The following is an 18,469-nucleotide window of genomic DNA, read 5'->3' as shown; positions in this document are numbered from 1 at the left end:
TTTAATCTTATTTAGATTATTCTAACAATTAAGAAATTATAAAAATATACTTAGTTAAAAATTTCTTTTGAAGTTTACAAAATAATTTAGTTTTTTTTCACTATTAGCTACTATAAAAATCTATACTTGGATACATATATGCATTACCAAATTTTTTTCCTGGTTTAATAAGGAATTGACTTTAAATTTTAGACTTAAAATGCCATAAATACAATTTCAATATAAAATGCAACAAAAAAAATAAAATAAACATTGTTCTACGTCGGTTGAATTCAAAACTATTATGTTCCATTTAGATGACTTTGTTTGTAAGGAAAGTATAAATTAAACTAGCGTCTTTAAAAACGTTTAAAAACATCTTATATTGAACTTTATTTAAAAATTTTGAACAAAAAAACGTTTGATTTAGGAAACTTCTTATTTATATAGTCAAGTATATAAACCCGTATTTTTTAATTTAATGCTTTGTTTACAGTTTGTTATTTTTTTCATTAAACAGAAACATATTGCTTGTACTAATACAGATGAAAAATTATAGAATATACTAGTTTGTAGAAAACTTTTAATTTAAGTTAATCATATTGTTTGTGTTTCTTACTTTGAAATAAAATACAAACATAGTTTAAATTGAAAATCTTTTTTTAAGACATTAAGATTCTTTTAAACATGTTTAAGAAAGTTTACAACAAAAGTACATTAAAAAGTGCATATGAGAAATAACTCTTTGTAAGAGCAAATATTTAGAAAGTAAATAAATAACCTATTATACTTGAGAAGTTAGGAAGTAATTTATATGACGCAAATGGTAAGTAGAGTAAATTTTACTTGAAATTCTAAATATTGTATAACAATTATTGCAAAAAAAACTACAGCAAAAATTTAAAAACAGCTTATAATAAATTTAAATTTATTTTCATGTCTTGTATGTTGAAAACAAATATTATAGTTTAAAACATAATATTAATATTAAAGTTAAAAGTTGATAGAAAATATTTGAAATTGGAAGTTTTACTTTTTGAAAGTCACTAAATTTTAAATAATTAGCACGGTTATTTTAATGGGCTTACAATACTGCTTTCTAATCTTAAAAGTTCTAGTTTTAAATTAAAAAAATAATTAGATTTTTTTTTTCCCTGTACTTTAACTTTCATAGTTTTAACAAAATTGTTACCTAATATACATTTAAAGATGACATCAACTTTTTTTACCGAGTAAAAAGTTGTCAAAAATATATTAATCCTTTATTAACACTAACAGTAATTGTAATAAACTAACAAACCATTACGTCATAATGGCATCAACAAGTTTTATCCACTCAGTGAAAAGTCGTCAGAAGCACCGAAGAATGTTGGGCGTTGGGGAGACAGATGGGAAAATCCCTAGATCGAAAGTAAATGTTGTTCTTAGCAGGAATTACTACTTTATAACAATTTATATTAAAAGTAGATATTTAATTGTCGGTTTTTCTAAGCTTGACCAATTTATGCTTAATATGAGGAGATATTCTTCAACTAGTATGTGATTAAATTACATAAAAAACTTAAGAATTTGCTTTAGATATCTTTGAAAATAAAATAAAAAGAAATGTTTTATTTATTTTTGAAAGTTTTGTTAAGTTTCACAGTATCACTAACACCAATATTATGAACTCCATTAGAAAAAAGTTAACAACAAACTTTAGTACTCAAAACTTTGAAAGTGTTACAAAGGTTAAAATGATTAGATACCTAATAAAACTAATTATTTATTGGCAGTGTGAAAAAAAGTTTTGAATAAAACATGCATGTAGTTTTCAGAATAAATTATGAAAAGTTACCTAAATCAAAAAATACTAGATTAAAGTTCAGTCTTTGAATTAAAATCACATTAGAAAAGTATGAGGTCATTCAACTTGTCAAATCTTACATGAAAATATAAAGTAAATAACTGTTTGTTGTAAAAAAACCTAGGTTTTCAGTTTTAATAGATGTTTTTCTTTACAAAGTTCAAAACTTACTCAGGTATATAGAAATAATCTACGAAGGATTCCCAGTTAAATATTTTTATTAAAAGTGCAGTTTTATTAAACTCTAATAAAGAAATTGAGCTATAAAACAATTTTCCATGAAATATTAATAAAAGTAATAAACTCTTTTACGTTAAGACTTAAATCACACCTTTTAATTTTTATTCAAAACAAAGACTTGAGTTTTAACGAGCTTATGACGTCACATTGGAGTGTGTTAGGCGCCCGAAAACCTTTTTATATTGAAATAAGCCGCGCACGTTAATTTTATTAATAATTTAGTTAGAAATTATTTAAGATTTTAAGTTTTGTTAACAACTTTGTATATTCTGTCAACGTAAATTTCGTTAAAATCCTGCTGGTTTTTGTTAAGTTTTTATTTTTTAAAATAAACTTAATAAAGAAAGTTTCAAGTTAGTGCGTTTTGAATTATTAAATGTTAAACTTTTTTAAGTGCATCGCAAAAACACTCAGTTAAATAAAAGCATATTTTTAAATGTTTGTCGATTAAGGGTGTGTTTTTCAAGTTACTTTACAGATATATGTTTAACGTATAATTTTAATCATGTCTATAAATAATTTACCTTTAAACTTTTTTTGAGTTCAAAATGAGTTTATGTTAAGAAAACTGACAAAAATAATCGAATACTGTCAAAATTAAAGGAGTGTTTCCAGTAATTTTAAATTTATTACAATGTTACCTTATGAATATTTACATTCTAATTTTATCTAAGAGGAGCTTTTACAAAAAACTATAAGAAAAGAATTGACACCAACAAAAGAGAATCTTTTTTTTTCAAATATTGCTTCAAGTATTTATAGTTTTTATAAACAGTACAAATGGTTAAACTTAAGGTTTTAATTAATTCTAACATGGTGTACCATAAAATATTATTTAATTTAGTACAAATTATTTAGTTATTTAACTTTGAAAATTTTTTGTTAAATATAGCTTCCTTTAGCTTTAACCTTTAGGAAATTTAAAAATAAAACAAGTTAGCTATGATATATGTAAGAAAAATGTTTAATCTAAAGTTTTTTATACTAGCATTTAAAGCTTGCTACTTCATAAAACTTGCTATTCCAAGCTAGCAGTATTTGTTAAAGTTTCACAAACACTAGTAGCTCTATATCAAATGAACCCGTCAGTATAATTCCATATGGTACAAACATCTTAAGTTGCTAACATATGGCGTCGACAATTAAAAATAAACCATTTATTTCTAAAATATCCTACTAAACGTTTTTAGTTAGGAATTTATAAATATGCTTTTAAATTTTTATTTCAATTTTGTAAAATGCCTGTAAACATTATAAAATCTATAAGCAAAAACATAATTTTTATTTTCCTTAAGTGCTTTTTTTAGTTTACAGATAATTATAAGTCTACATATAAAAATAACTAAACTACTAAGTATTTTCAAAATTACAACAATTTCTTGTATTTTACTGACAGTTGTGAACTAATAACATATTAGTATAAACTCATTTAAATTTGATTATCATTTTGTCTGTTATCTTACCTATCAAAACACTTCAATCTTCAGATAAGCCAACTTCTCGGTACACCAGTTTCGAATTCGGTCATTTTGGACGATGAGGATTCCCCAGCAGGGCTGTTTTCGTTCTTGTGGCTTTCTTGCGCTTTCTTGGCCGGTATTTCATTGGTTAGTTACTTTTTTAACTTTTACTTCTTAATTATAATTTAAGCCATTTTAATCTGTTTTAATTTTTGTGGCTACCATTTGCAATGCTTGCCAGAATTTAATTAATTCGTTACTTTTTTAACTAATCTGTTATTTAAATTGGCTTTTTTTTGATGGTTGATTTGTTTCTGAGGTTTTTAATGGTTAAACTGCTCTAATTTCACCATTTTTTCAATTCATTTGTTGCTAATTCATCTATAATTTCACTCGTCTAGTAATAAAATTAGCCAGATAAAAGGCTTCTTTTTTCATTGAACAGTTTTTATTTTTCACTTGAAATGTTTAGATGCTTAGTTTTATAAAACATTTATTTTTTGTTATGCTTATTCCACATATAAATTTTTAAAATTTTAAATTAGTTTTGTTTGCTTGAACCTGTTGTTCAGTTTTTTTTTTTTACTAGTTCAAAATTTAAATTCTTATGCATTTTTGATTATATTTATAGTAAAAGTCTTTATATTTGTTTAATCCTTGACTTGCAATGCTAACCTTTATAAACTGTTTCATTCAAATGGTCAATTTTATGAAATAATTTTATAATCTTTATACACATTTTGTAATCTTTAAAATTCTTATAAAATATTTAAACTTTTAATTGGTTACTGGGCTCAACTTGTTATTTTGTTGAGCTTTTATTTACAATTAACATTTAAAATTTTATTTCAACAATCCTTGGCTATTTTCATCAACTGTCATTGTTGGTCAAAATATTGATTCGCATTTTGTTCAATGGTTTAGTTTTTACTTGATAAAATACACTTTTCACTCAAATAATTTTAAACTAATTAGATCTTGTTGAGTTATTTTGCTAGCGTGTTAGAGTTATCAATTACTTTTTAAAAATTTGCCCTTTCATTATTCATGTTTGCTGTTTCTACTGAATAATCAATACTATTGTACTAGTAAAACTGTTGCTTGCAACACCAAGTTTCAATGACTAATATAGTAACTGATTAAAAAGATAAATTCTGTAAAACTTAATGTATGTTAGAATCTTGTAACATTAACTTTTTTTGAACTTTGAAAAATAGTTTGCTAAATTTAAGACTGTATTTAGGTATGAAACTGTAGCTAAGATCATTAAATTTTTAGTTTTCATTTTTTGTAGGTTGGTTTGTTGGAAAGGGAACTTTTTGACAAGTTTGTGAAATGGTATTTGCCGGAAAATCACCAACTAAACACCAACTACAACCATTTGATGTACAAAATAAACCAATTGACAACTAAGGAGAACAATCAACACACTTTGGAATTGGTGCAACAAATCAACTTCTTCATAATGGTACTTTTGAATTGTTTGTTTAATAATTTTAACACACTTAAGTTCGAAGCTTTACAAAAACCTTTGGCTGCGTTTAAGTAAAAATTTATAGAAATATTTTTTAAAATAAAGTAAAATTCGATAAATATCCACTATTTAATTGTGATTTGTTTTTTTTTTTTAATAATCTAGCTGCTTAAACACATTTAATTTCATATTGAAACTTCACACAAACATTTAATTTTACTAACAAAAGTAGTATGACTCAGTAAGCTGATTTTTTTTATAAACTGTAAGACCAAGTTAGTTTAAAAAGAAAAGCATAAAAAACTGTTTTACTTTAAACCTTTTATGCAAACAAAAATAAAGTAATTCTTTCATTCCTTTTTGTTTCAATGATAAGCACTATTTCAATTCAAATGTAATTTTAAACAGCCATAGTTTGATAACCTTTGACAAGTTAAAATTTTACGAAACATGGAAATTTTATTAGATAGAAGGTATTTCATAAGTCTCGTAAAATGCATTAGTATAATTTCTAATCGATTTAAAATTTAATTTTAAATTTTGATCTGCATCGTTTTAGAATTTTTATCTTAAGTAAGTCTTGACGCGACACACTTCAAGGTAATCTATCTAGTTAAATATCTTCAATAAAAGTTACAAACCTACGCTTCTATTAAGCAGATTAAAACTTTCAAACTTTTTCGATTGATAAAACAAAACTTGAATTTTTATTTTTTTTAGTTTCAAAATTATCTTATTCTAAAGTAAAGTCAAGCTAAGTCAGTCAATAGAAAATAATAAAAGGAATTTATGTAAGTATAATTTTGTTTTTTAAATTTTCCCTTATGATTTTCCACTAAACAACTAAAAAAACATTAAGAAATTTAAATATCAATTACAGTGATTTGTACATTTTACTTAAAGAGAAAACTGCTTCTAAACGAGTTAAGGAATGTTAATGTTATATTATAGTATTTAATTATATAAAATAACTCCGTTTATTTAGTTTAACACATAGCACTTAAAAATCTTACTCTAAGGAAATTCCATAAGTAAAATATATAATAATGAAAAGCTTTGTCAACAGTACATGAAAAACTTTGAGTTTTACAAATTAAAGAAAAAACTTCTACACTATTCACAAAAATATTGTTTAAACCGCAATACTATAAAAAAATAATCAATCATGACATAAATACTTTGAAGCTTTATTTTTATGATTTTTTCTGCTAAATCGATATTTGTGTTTTAAAATGTAATTGTTAGTAAACGATCAGATAGAAAAAATTTATAATAAGGTATTTGAACAACTTTTTTCCGGTGCTTAACTTATTCTAAAAATATAACAAAACACGTTTCATATTATAAATTTATTTGAGTACTTTCAAGTAAGTCTTTCAAAAACTGTATCTTACTAGATTAAAGTAAATTTAAAATTGAAATAAAAATAAAGTTTAATGTAGTAAGATACAAATTTTGACAAGACTTACTTGAAAGAGTTCAAATAAATTCAAAATATGAAACGTGTTTTGTTATATTTTTAGAATAAGTCAAGTTACGGAAAAAAATATTTCAAATATCTTTTTATAAATTATTTCTATCAGATCATTTTACGAAAAATTACATTTTAAAACACAATATTGTTTCAAAATTTAGGAAAAAGCTATAAAAATAAAGCTTCAAAAATAAACTAACATTATCGTTTAAGATTTATTTTAATTTTTTAGAAAACAGTCTGTCTGCTTTTTTACGTTTACAAATAAAAAACAAACATATTTATCTTTAAAGTAGACGTTTTGTTTAAAACTGCTTACTGTTATTACGAACGTTAAGTTCAAGTTTTTATTTTAAATTTTCATTCTGAATGATAAATGTAAAAAGCCTACAAGTTTCTATTTTAAACTTAAAATGATAAATAAGCTGTTTAATGTGTTTCTTTTTGTAAAGTATTGTCTGACTTTTAAAAGTACTATTATTAGTTTGAAAAAAGACATAAAAATATTTTTTCTACGTTATTTTTAGTTATTCATTAAATACTACGTAACATAATACTGTTTATAGAAATATTTTATTTATAGTTTTTGGTATAAACATCTTCTGTTTTAGTTAAATACTTTTATTTTACTTATGTCTATTTTCTAAGTGTTGATTTACATAAAAAGCAATAAATTTCCCACGGTCAAGCTAATTTAAAACAATAAACATATTTAAATAGTAGAAAAAAAATTATTTCAGCTTAATGCTTATTGTTGCAAACAAATTAGTTTACACCTTATTTGAATTCTATAAGTGTATAATTAAATTAAAACTAAAATAGTTTAAAGTTATTAATGTATACTTTTGTAACTATTTTTAAACAATTTGCTTTCTTTAACAGAAATTGTTTTAAATTTGTTTTTATAGTCCTACATTATTCATTTTATCTTGATGTTAAAACTTTTTGCAACTTTTACAATTTGAAAATCTTACTTTAGAAAATACTTTACTTGCCTCAAAAAAAAAATCTTTTAAGACAAAATACCTAATTACTATACCTTAAAAAGATATTTTTCTGAAGTTATACAAAAACATTTATGACTTCAAACATTCTTTAATTCCAGCCAACCAACCTTAAAAATTACCCACAAGTATTTATCATCAGTCTGTTTTTTGCTAACTTGACAAATTTCCAAACTCCCTTTTTTTGTGACAAATTCGTCACAAACTTTAATAAATGCTACACGTCAGGTATTTTGTCACAAAAGATCGATTATTTTTTTTGGTAATGCGTGGAAAAATTCCATGTTTAATTAAATTTGTCTGCATTGTGTTCTGGTGGTTTTACTAAAAAAATGAATTTAATACTTTTCGTATTGGTCTGTAAAAAAGAAAAAAAAAACACACTTTAAGATACACACAAAGTATAGTTTTATGCTAAATATTAGTAGCATAATTTTCATTATTAGTATAAAAGACACAGGTATTTCACTAAGACATATATTTTCATTAACTTATAAGTTTTTTGTGAAAACATCAGTGAAAACTGATAAAAAAGGCTGGTTTGTTGAATATAAGCAACACTAAGTAACTTTAACAAAAAATTCTTCTATATACGTTTAGTTGTCTACTTTTTGTTGTCTTCTGTATTCAAAGGGCAAACCTAAGCAGAAGATTACAAATTTTTATTTTTATTTTCTATGTTTAGAATATTATTACTATATTAGTTTTAATAAAAACAAATTATACAGTACTTCTTTTATTATACCGACATATTTTTCTGTGTGTTAACGGATTAACACACTTTAACTGGGTTCTGTAAAAAATAAGTACTATAATGTAAGAATAGAAGCTAAAGTATGTGTATTATGTGTTCATTTAAATAATAATAGTTTCTACAAATTAATGGTTAATAATACGTAAAATACTTAATGTTATATCCGACTGCCATAAAACTGTACAATATTTGTAACTCTTAAGTCTAAATTAAGTAAAGTAAATTAAAATACACAATAAAATAACAAATAACAATACAAACCACTCACTTGATGAAAGAAAGAACTAATTCAAATTTATTACTGTTTAAGATTCAACAAAATATATCTAATAATTACGTCACAATATATATGAACATCAGGATAAGTTATCTAAGTTTTACTATAAAGTTAAGTAATTTTAAGAATTGTATTATTTTTTTCTTTTTTTTCCAGACTCTCAGTACACAACTTTGGACGATCTACAACATTTTCATGTTGATGATGACGTCATACGTAGTGTTCGTACTGTTACGTCACAGACACAACAGGATGGCCCTCCAGTCTTGTTTGATCATTGTGACGTCATACTTCATGTGCGAACTCATCTGTTAGCTTTATTTTATTTTGTTGATACAGTAATTAATTAACTTAATATATAATTTTGTGATTAGATTTACATAATATTATACTAAAAAATAATCTTTACTTCGATTTTTTTTTACTTATTTATTATATTAAAAAGCTTCCAGAGAATTTTTGTTTTATCCCAAAGTACAAAACTAAAATATTTTTTAGGTTATTTTGATTTTTCAATTCAACCTTAAACTTTTACGTAGGGTTTTATAATTATTATGATTTTGATAACTTAAATTAAAAACCCTTCTGAACAAAATGTTTTTATGTAACTAAAATCCGATGATATAAAAAATATAAAAATTTTCTTTTTTTGAACATGAGCTGAGAACTAGAATTGTTAAGTTTTGAACAGAAAGCATAGTAATATATTTTAATGTAAGACATCTTAAATATTAAAGATACATTACTTACTGTAAACTATATTTACTACATACATATTTTTTAAGTTTTCAATTGTTGCATATAACACGTTAAAATTATTTTAGTCCACGAATAGTTTGAAATTATTTCAGAAATTGCTTTTCTCAAATAATTAATGCAAATTGTACCAGTTCATGGCATAATTACTGCGGCAAAAAGTTAAAAAATGTTTTAAAATATTTTATTTACTTTTTAAACCGTTAATTAAGTTGCCTTTTTTAGAGATCTAACCTTTTTTAAGTAAGTAGTTTACTATACTTCTTAAACTATTCACTTCTCTTTTTTTTTTAAAGTTCTGAAATTTCCATACTTTATAGTTACATAGTTCAAACAAGTCCTTTTAATGTTAGTAAACAACTGATACGTTCAATTTTGGCAAAAATAGTTCAATCTTCTACACACTAGTTGATCAATATAACCTCAAGTACGTTTTGTTGTTTCACCTTAAAATAAACAAACCTAATTAGTACTTCTATACTAACATTTTGGCATAAACTAATGAGCTTAAAAAGTTCAAACGAGTTCTTTCAATTTTATACAATATACAACTGCACCAAAAAAAAAATTAATTATAAAAGTTGTTTAGATGCGTTAGAAACGATAAATTTATAAAATAAGTAAATATATGTTTTAGTATTCTAAAGACGTTTAAGCAAAGCAACAGTGTTTGCGTTTAACTGTCAAATTTTTTTTTTTTGTTTTAGATAAATATACTTTTAGAACTGTTTTTTTTTACAGACCCCTTTTTTATATGACAGTGTAGTTTTTAAAGTTGCATTTTATTAAATTTATTAACTTTTTCCAACATATTAGTTAGCTTTTTGAAAAAAGCAAGTGCAATAAAAAGTTAAATTCTCAATAATAAACAATCAATAAATTTATATTAGAATGACAATATGGGTTTTTGTAACATTACTTTAGATTGATCATTTAAATTATTTTATATTTAAACTTTTGACATTTGTTCTACGGAAACAACTTTAATTAGTTTGTGTAGTTGTTTTAAAAATAAAAAAGGTTTGTTAAAAAGAAAGGCGTTGACATTGCTAATAGGAATACATTACTAAGTTTCTAGTAAATTGTTACAACAAAGTTTAGGTTATCTTATATCTACTTTTTCTCAAAAAATTGTTTTAAGTAATTTTTGTTAAACGAACAAGAAAGTAGTCATTTACATAAAGATTGTACACATTTGGCAGTTTATAGAGACTTTTTTTTTGAAAACTTTTGCTGGTAAAATGTAACTTTACAGAATAAACTCAATTATTCTTTAGTTACCTAAAATTTTTATCAAAGCTAAATTCTCATTTACTATTTGGCCTTAGAGTATAGCAAAATGAAAAGTAAAAAAAAAATGGTTTGTTTTTTCGACTACTAGTATTAAAAAAGTAAATTTCTCATAGTATTTTTGGTAGAAAAAATGTGAAAAGTTATATCTGGTAGTAACACTAGTGGTAAATAATTCAAATTAGTAACCAACTAGTAAACAACCTTGTTAATTGATAATAACAATGCTAAGATATTTAATTAAAAATAAATACCACAGACTTTAGAAGTTTATATTTTGTGTGTAATATATCAGTTTTTCTTTTCAAGATAGCGGTAAAGTTAATTTAGTTGTTTAAGTAGTTCAACTGTTGTAAATATGCAATTGATTTAAATAAAATAAATACTGACAATACTGCTGTTTGTTAAACATGATCTAGATTAAAATAAAACTATGTTCACTCTTAAATAAAAATAGTAAATAACTGAAACTTGATTTAAATAAATAAGAGGATCCTAAATAAAGTTTTTAATTTTATAGCCTCTAAACTAATTTAATAAAAATTTTTTTAACTTAATTTACCAAGTAAAGACTACTTTTTTTTTAGTTGAACTTAATTAGCTGTGACTAAATAAACACACATGCAAAAATATCCAGATCGATACAGAACTGTTTAAATTTTTAGATTAAATTAATATTAAATTCCTCAGTGCGCCTTAGTTTAATGCTACGTTACTAAATAAACTTCTTTAGATGTATGAATGCAAAATAAATTAATAACTATTACTATGGTTTTTAAAAGAAGTTATTAAAACTCATTAATTTATTGTTATTGTTTGAAATCAAAAACTTTATTTAAGTACATACTAATTGTATAATATATTTAAAAACACTTATACTTCTTTAAGTTTTGCAAAACTGCATAAAAGTTTACTGCCACTGCAATTCTTTTAATTTTTTCTAAGTTTTTTACAAAAAGCATTAAAAAGTAAAATTTGAAAGTTTAGATTTCCATCATAAAACTGTAGTTAGTAATTATTTTTTTGTTATGAAAGTTTATTACTTTTTACCAACTCAAAAGTATACTTCAGATCAAACTATACTTTTGATCATTCTAAATAGCTAACTTTCAGTTTTTCAGAAAAATATGTGAAATAACAAAATGTTTTTTTATGGACACTTAATGCATAATTCTTAATTGATTGAAAATATACTTTAACATTAAATTTCCGATTTCAAAAAAAAAAAAAAACAGTTTCGTATTGTATAAAGGTTATACTAAACAGTTAATTTGAAACTTAACTCTGACATTCTATTTCCAATAACGGCCCTTTAATTTGACGCAAAATATAATTTTCCTCGATAATCGAAAATTGACCAATAAAAAGTGCAAAAATATCTGCAATGAGCGTCACACAACTAACTTGTGACGTAACAAATGAAACGTGCGTGAGATATCCGGACGTTTCAGCGTTGCTAGGTTACATTGCGCGCCAAATATAAGTTAAAAATCGATTATTAAGTTTGTTGTGGTGATATGTAGTTTTGTAATGAATTAATTTTATTGTATATTTGGTCAGATTTTAAGTATTCTGTGATTAGATTAAGCTTGTATATCAGCGGTTCTAAATATTTTGTTTTTGTTTTTACCCCATTTTTGTAAGATTATTACCAAATTCACCCCCAATATATAAAATAGTATGTAACTTGAGGAAAAATAATAGATTTTTTGAACTTTAAGCTTATTAAATCTAAAAAATACTAAAATTTAAACAGTTTATTTAACCTTAAAAAAACAGCTAAATATTAGCTTATAAATTAAAATAACAGTTTAAAATGTTGCTTTATAAAACTTGTAATAAAGAAACTTACTCCCTTAAACAAGGTAATTAACTCCTAGTGGTAAATTTACCTCATGTTAAGAATCACCAGTTAAAATGTAGATTTTGCTTAATTTACATGTCAGTATCATTGGACTTATTTGTTTAATTTTACAAAACTTATTTGTATTAAATTTTGAAAGTTTTTTACTTATTTATGAGGTTTCTTTAACTTTTATACTCTCTTTTTTGTTTGATTTAGTTTTTAAGTTAATTAAACGATAAATTTTTATGGAAACAAAAATTTATATCTGTAAAACATAAAAAAAAACTTACACTCAAGCTTTGACCAAAGTTACTAAATTTTAACAGTTTTAATTTTGATATTCTGTTTAATGTTTATTTGGTTGTTGGCACAAAAAAAAATTTGTAATAAATGTTTATTTTACTTAAACTAATACTTGATATAAAATTAAATTAAACTAATAAAACTAAACAATAAAACAGTTTGTTATGTAAGACCTGCGAAATTTATACATTTTATTGATTCTTTAGATAACTTGTTGGGAATTTTATGTTAGAATTTTTTTTTAAAGTTATTGTGTTGTTTATATTTATACTACTAGGTTACATCTTGGTTTAAACTATTTTTATTGTAAAGAAAGAAAACTAAAGTTGTTTTTATAAAATTGCATGAACGTAAAAACTAACATTTTTGTTTTTTAAAAATACTTTTATAAAATACGTTATAAAGATCACACTGATAATATTACGGTAGCATGAGTTAAAAATTTCAATCATGCATTTAATCATAAAACTTTCATATGAAAGTGACAAATTGATTTGAAGTTTTTCACCACACATTTCAAACGACATTATTAAAAATTAAAATTAAAATTATAAACAAATATTATAAAAAATATTATTCAAGTATATGCATCATAAATGGTGTAAACAAATAAATCGTTTAACAGAAAATAAAAAAAAGTTATAAAAATATTGATCAAATTTAAGAAAGCAACTAAGGTAAGATTACAAACAAGTATATGTTAAAAGTTTTAAGAATGCTTTATGGAAGTAATTAATCATTGTAATCTAAAAACATAATAAGTTTAGTTTGGAAATAAATAAAATATTTCCACAAAGTTATCAGTAGCTGTAATCAATAAAGATTAACTTTTTGTGATTGTTATATAACAATTGTTTTTTTTAAGTTTTACAGCAATAATACGCCTAATTATTTTTGCTAGTTTTTGACTTGTAATTTTTGTTGCGATGTCTGTTTTTTTGATAGGTTATCAAGTTTATAATATTTTAAACATTTGTATTATTTCCTTAGCAGAGTATTCTCAGAAGTTTAAGTTTGAAGGGAACAGTTTATCGAAATCTTTGAAACTTTTTGAAAAGCAAAGTAAACATGCACATATTATAAAAACTCTCGAACTATTTACTACCTTATTTTATTAATACTTGATTAATTCAGGTATGAGTAGATAATAAAATTGTATTTTTGTTTTGTATTGTTTTTCAAAGCTTGAAATTGTTAACACATAAAATTATTTTTCTATTTTTACAGAACTATTGAATAATTGTTTTTGCAACTAATTTAACCATGTATTTGATGGTAGTGGGCCTAATTTCAAGAGATAAAAATACTCGCGGGCTGCAGAAGTAGTTTATTATTACCTCACAATACCTAGTGTAAGTTTCAAATCTCTTGTGATTTTCACACAAGACCTTTTTTTCTCGACATTACTATACCATAAACACTATAGAATGTCTAGTGTAAGTTTCCAAAGGTTTTCTTCGCGGGCCACATTCTACATGCTTGTGGGCCGTAGTTTGACCCTTCGTGGGCTACAGTTTGCCCATCCCTAAATTAAACAGTTAAGAGATGATTTATTAAGTATATCTAAAAATAACAATTATTTCTGCACAGTCTCATTGGTCTACACAAACACAGCCCTGACACGTCATAAATGATGCTTTATTTTTAATAATATATAAAACTAATGTAAATAAAAAATTCTTACTAATTTATTATTAGATTAACATTTTTTTACAGTCTCGTTGGCCTACCTCTCACTACCAACTCAACCGAGACACGTCATAATCAACATATTGCGTCTCTTCGCGGTCATGACGTCATCAATGTACCTAATGATGGTCGCGTCACAGAGGAGTGTGATTATGACGTCATCCAGGGCTGCAAGCATCGAGATACTCAAGAGGGACTGATTGTGACGTCATTGTGACGTCTTATTTGATTATGACGTGATATTTAATATCAGTTGCTTGAAGTAAAGACGACTTCTAACATTCTGAACTTTTTTTTGATATTAGTTAAGAAATTTAAAAACCAAAACATACTTTGAACTTTTTTTATCAACTAACTGAAAAAAGTTTAAATCTGACTTCTAATTTTAGTCAACTTTTTAATTTTATATAAGTTTTATAGTCTAAAAATAATTAGTTTTGAAAAAATCCTAATTTTTTTTAGACTTCTTTTTAGTTTATTTAAACTTTATTTTGAACATTCTCTACACTAAAACCTTAAAAATTGAGAAAAATCTATATTCAGTTATTAGTATTTTTAAAGTATTTTTATGATAAAAATTTTGTGTTTTAAAATTTTATCTAGTAATATAAACTAAAAAAAAAAGTTTAAGTTTGTTTTTTTGTTGCTAAAATCTTATTCAAATTGCTCATGTACTTTTTAATAACTTATGTTACATTTTTAAGTTTAAATACGAATCAAAATTTCTTATAATTGATATATAGAAACAAGGTCTTCTAAAATAGATCGACAATAATCTTAATTGTAGATTCTTTAGATTTAAATAAGTCTTGATTTGTTAATCTAAATTGTACTATTAAAACTAACTATCTTCAACTGTAATGAAATTAATTAAGTTTTTTGTTGTTTTTAATTTTTTCGATATTGTTTTTATATTTAGTTTTAGTTGGTAAATCAGTTTTCTATGTATTGTTAACATTCTAAAACACTTATTCTTTCTTCAGTTAAACTTGAAACCTTTACTTAAATTTTAGTCTTTCTAAATAAATTTATACTTGCTTACCTACAGAAAAAGATATTACATATTAATCATTCAGTAATCTTTTTTTTTGGTGTGTCAGATTAATTGATTAGTATTTTTCTGTTAAATGAGTGGTTTCTATTTTGCCAAAAATTTTGGCAACAAATCTAAAAACACTTTTATAAAAGTCAAAACCACTTTTGCTTGATATTTTTTCTCTACTTTTACTAAAAACGTGTCTATCCTAAAATATGATGTTTTTTTTTGCTGCGTCAAATAAATATTTGATAAATTTCTTAGTTATAGCAAACTTAACAAAATGTGTTATGAAGTCTTACTGTACATTTTATTTTAAATAAATCACTAAGGTAACAAAACGCTAGTTCCTTAACCAAATTAAAACTCAATTACTTTTATTAAAAGAAAATTTTTCTTTTGTATAAAACCTTTTAAAAGTTTCCAACCGGAAAATTCTTTAAAGATAGAAAAATAAGTAAAAAGTAGCTAAAGTAGAAAGTTCGGTCTCTTCAGCTACAAAATTAAATTAATTTTGATTTTAATTAAATATAAAATAATTATTTTCAATCCTCGTTTAAATCTTACTTATAAGTAAAATAAAGAAGAACATAAATTCCAAAAAGAAGAATCAATTTTTATCTGACTGGTCTTAAGAAAATAATTAGAGTTTTACAAAAAGAATAATTCGCCAAAATTTAAATTTAAAATAAAAACAAATATTTGCCAACTGTTTTAAGAAAAGGAGGTTAAATAAACTCAAACAGATTACTTTACATGCGAAATTGTGATTGATACGAAAACAAAGATTCAACGTTTATTGCTACGTCACATTGATTTTCTTTTTATGACGTCACAATTCGCATCCGTGTTCGTTTATTCGAGTTATCGATTATCGAGAAGTTTTTGAAATTCTGACGAGTTTTAACCACACTGCTAGCAAAAGTTAATAAAAAATTTTAAATTTTTTTTTAATAACTGACACCAACTAGTTTCAATTATTTTAATTTCTTTTTTGTTAAAACCAGAGTTTATTTCATTAAACCTTTTCTTTTAAACCAAAACAATCTCTACTAAGTTTGTTTTACAAGTTTTTATGTTATATTTTCTTATTACTGTAAAGTTAAACTTATAAGCTAAAAACTTATTTAAATAAATAGAATTTTTTTTAAATTGATAAGATTATTTAACAGTGTTAGATGATAACATAAAATATAGTTCTCAAGCAGTTTGAATTTTAAAATCCTGTAGAATATTAATAATAAATTTTCAATTTATTTTACATTTTAACTTGTGTCAAAGATATGAAACGTTAAACTTTTTTAAATATAGTAAGAGAAAAACGTCTGTACGTAACTAATTTTTTTCATTAATAGTTCTTAGTTTTTAACTATTAAAACAATTTTTGTTTTATTACTTTGTGTCAATAAATTTGGGACTAATTGATTTAATTAAAATTTTTGCAAATAGATACTTTTGCTTTTAGACTTGACAACTTAAAATAAACAAATATAACATTTAAATGTTTGACAAATTAAACTCAAGATTTTAAGAATATTATTTTAGTTCATCTGAATGCATTTTGTCTGGCCTATTTGTTTATATAGAATGAATTAAATCATAAAAGCTTTTAAAATCAATATCATGCATTAAACTCAAAACTCCAACTCTTTAAATAATTTTCAATACAAAGTTTGTAGAATTATTAGATTTTAAAACAGATTTTTTTCGCTTACAAATGTATACATACTAAAATCATATTTGAATAGTTTGGTTTTGGTACTGGTTTTAATTAAAAAGTTTAAACATAACTGACTTATTTTCGAAAAAAGTTTATTTATTAATTTCGTTTAGCTCTCTTCAGAATAACATTGCTAAAAACTATGAATATTGTAGAGTAATTTTAGTTATAAATAATAAATTTGAAAAGCCTAACAAAAATAATTACGTCATAAAGTATAAAAGTCTGTTTAGAAAAAGTTTGAAAAATAGAATAGAGCTGTACTGAACTAACTTAAAGTAATTTATAAGACGTAACTATTTTTTGTTAGACTTTTCAAATTCATTATTTATAACTAAAATTACTCTACAATATTCATAGTTTTTAGCAATGTTATTCTGAAGAGAGCTAAACGAAATTAATAAATAAACTTTTTTCGAAAATGAGTCAGTTATGTTAAAACTTTTTAACTAAAATCATAAAAAAATTATAAAAGTATTTAAAAATTCATATTTTTAGTTAAGCTGATTTTGATACTTTTTTTTAATATTTACCGCATATGTTATACTTGCAAGTACAAAAAAGTCATAAATTAAATTTGGTACCAATTTTATTCGTACTGGTGTAAGATGACTTCTTACTTGACAGCTGTTATGTGGTGTAATTAAAAAACAGCTGTGTTGCTTGTATAATTTAATTAATATGTTTTTTTCATTTTTTGTTTACATAATTTTTTTTTAAATTTTGGCTGAATAACAATTACTTACGAACATTTAAAAAGCCATAAGGTATGGTTTATTAGGAGTTGCAAACGCTTATATCTGAAATATAAAATGTTTTTAAATACTTTATATTTTTCAAAACTGTTTGTATTTGTATAAAACATAAAATCTATAAGACGCCAATTATGTTAATAGTTCCAAGGCTTATTTAAAATAAAATTAAACTTAGATTTATAGTGAAGGTATAAAACTAAAAAAAGCCAAACGCTTATATCTAAAATATAAAGTACTTTTAATTAAAAATACTTTATATTTTTCAAAACTGTTTGTATTTGTATAAATAACAAAATCTATAAGATGCCAATTATGTTAATAGTTCCAAGGCTTATTCAAAATAAAATTAAACTTAGATCTATATTTAAGGTGTAAAACTAAAAAAAAAAGTATATTGGCCGTTTTGTTATTTTTATGTATTACCAATAGTGGTTTTTATACTTTTTAAAATAATAACTTTTTTTTCTTTAGAGATACATCACTAATACTTAAAAAGAAAGCATAGATAAAATCCCAATAACTTAGTAAACGGAAAAAAAACACAAAAGTTCGTTATTCGAACTTTT

The 18,469-nt window shown here is 23.5% G+C and overlaps 1 protein-coding gene across 1 annotated transcript; it reads left to right on the top strand.

Moving 5' to 3' along the window:
• Positions 1-1,261: 1,261 nt before the first annotated feature.
• Positions 1,262-14,884, top strand: LOC145834957 (uncharacterized). The gene is made up of 5 exons (XM_082942485.1): positions 1,262-1,390; positions 3,553-3,672; positions 4,820-4,993; positions 8,665-8,818; positions 14,420-14,884. Exons 1-5 carry the CDS (start codon positions 1,292-1,294, stop codon positions 14,590-14,592), a joined length of 720 nt encoding a protein of 239 aa, XP_082798611.1. The 5' UTR covers positions 1,262-1,291; the 3' UTR covers positions 14,593-14,884.
• The last annotated feature ends 3,585 nt before the right edge of the window (positions 14,885-18,469 follow it).

This window comes from Thalia democratica, chromosome 4 (assembly GCF_965202585.1).
Source record: "Thalia democratica chromosome 4, ktThaDemo2.hap1.1, whole genome shotgun sequence".
In the NCBI taxonomy this organism is placed as follows: domain Eukaryota; kingdom Metazoa; phylum Chordata; class Thaliacea; order Salpida; family Salpidae; genus Thalia; species Thalia democratica.
This window is presented reverse-complemented; position numbering and strand designations above follow the sequence as displayed.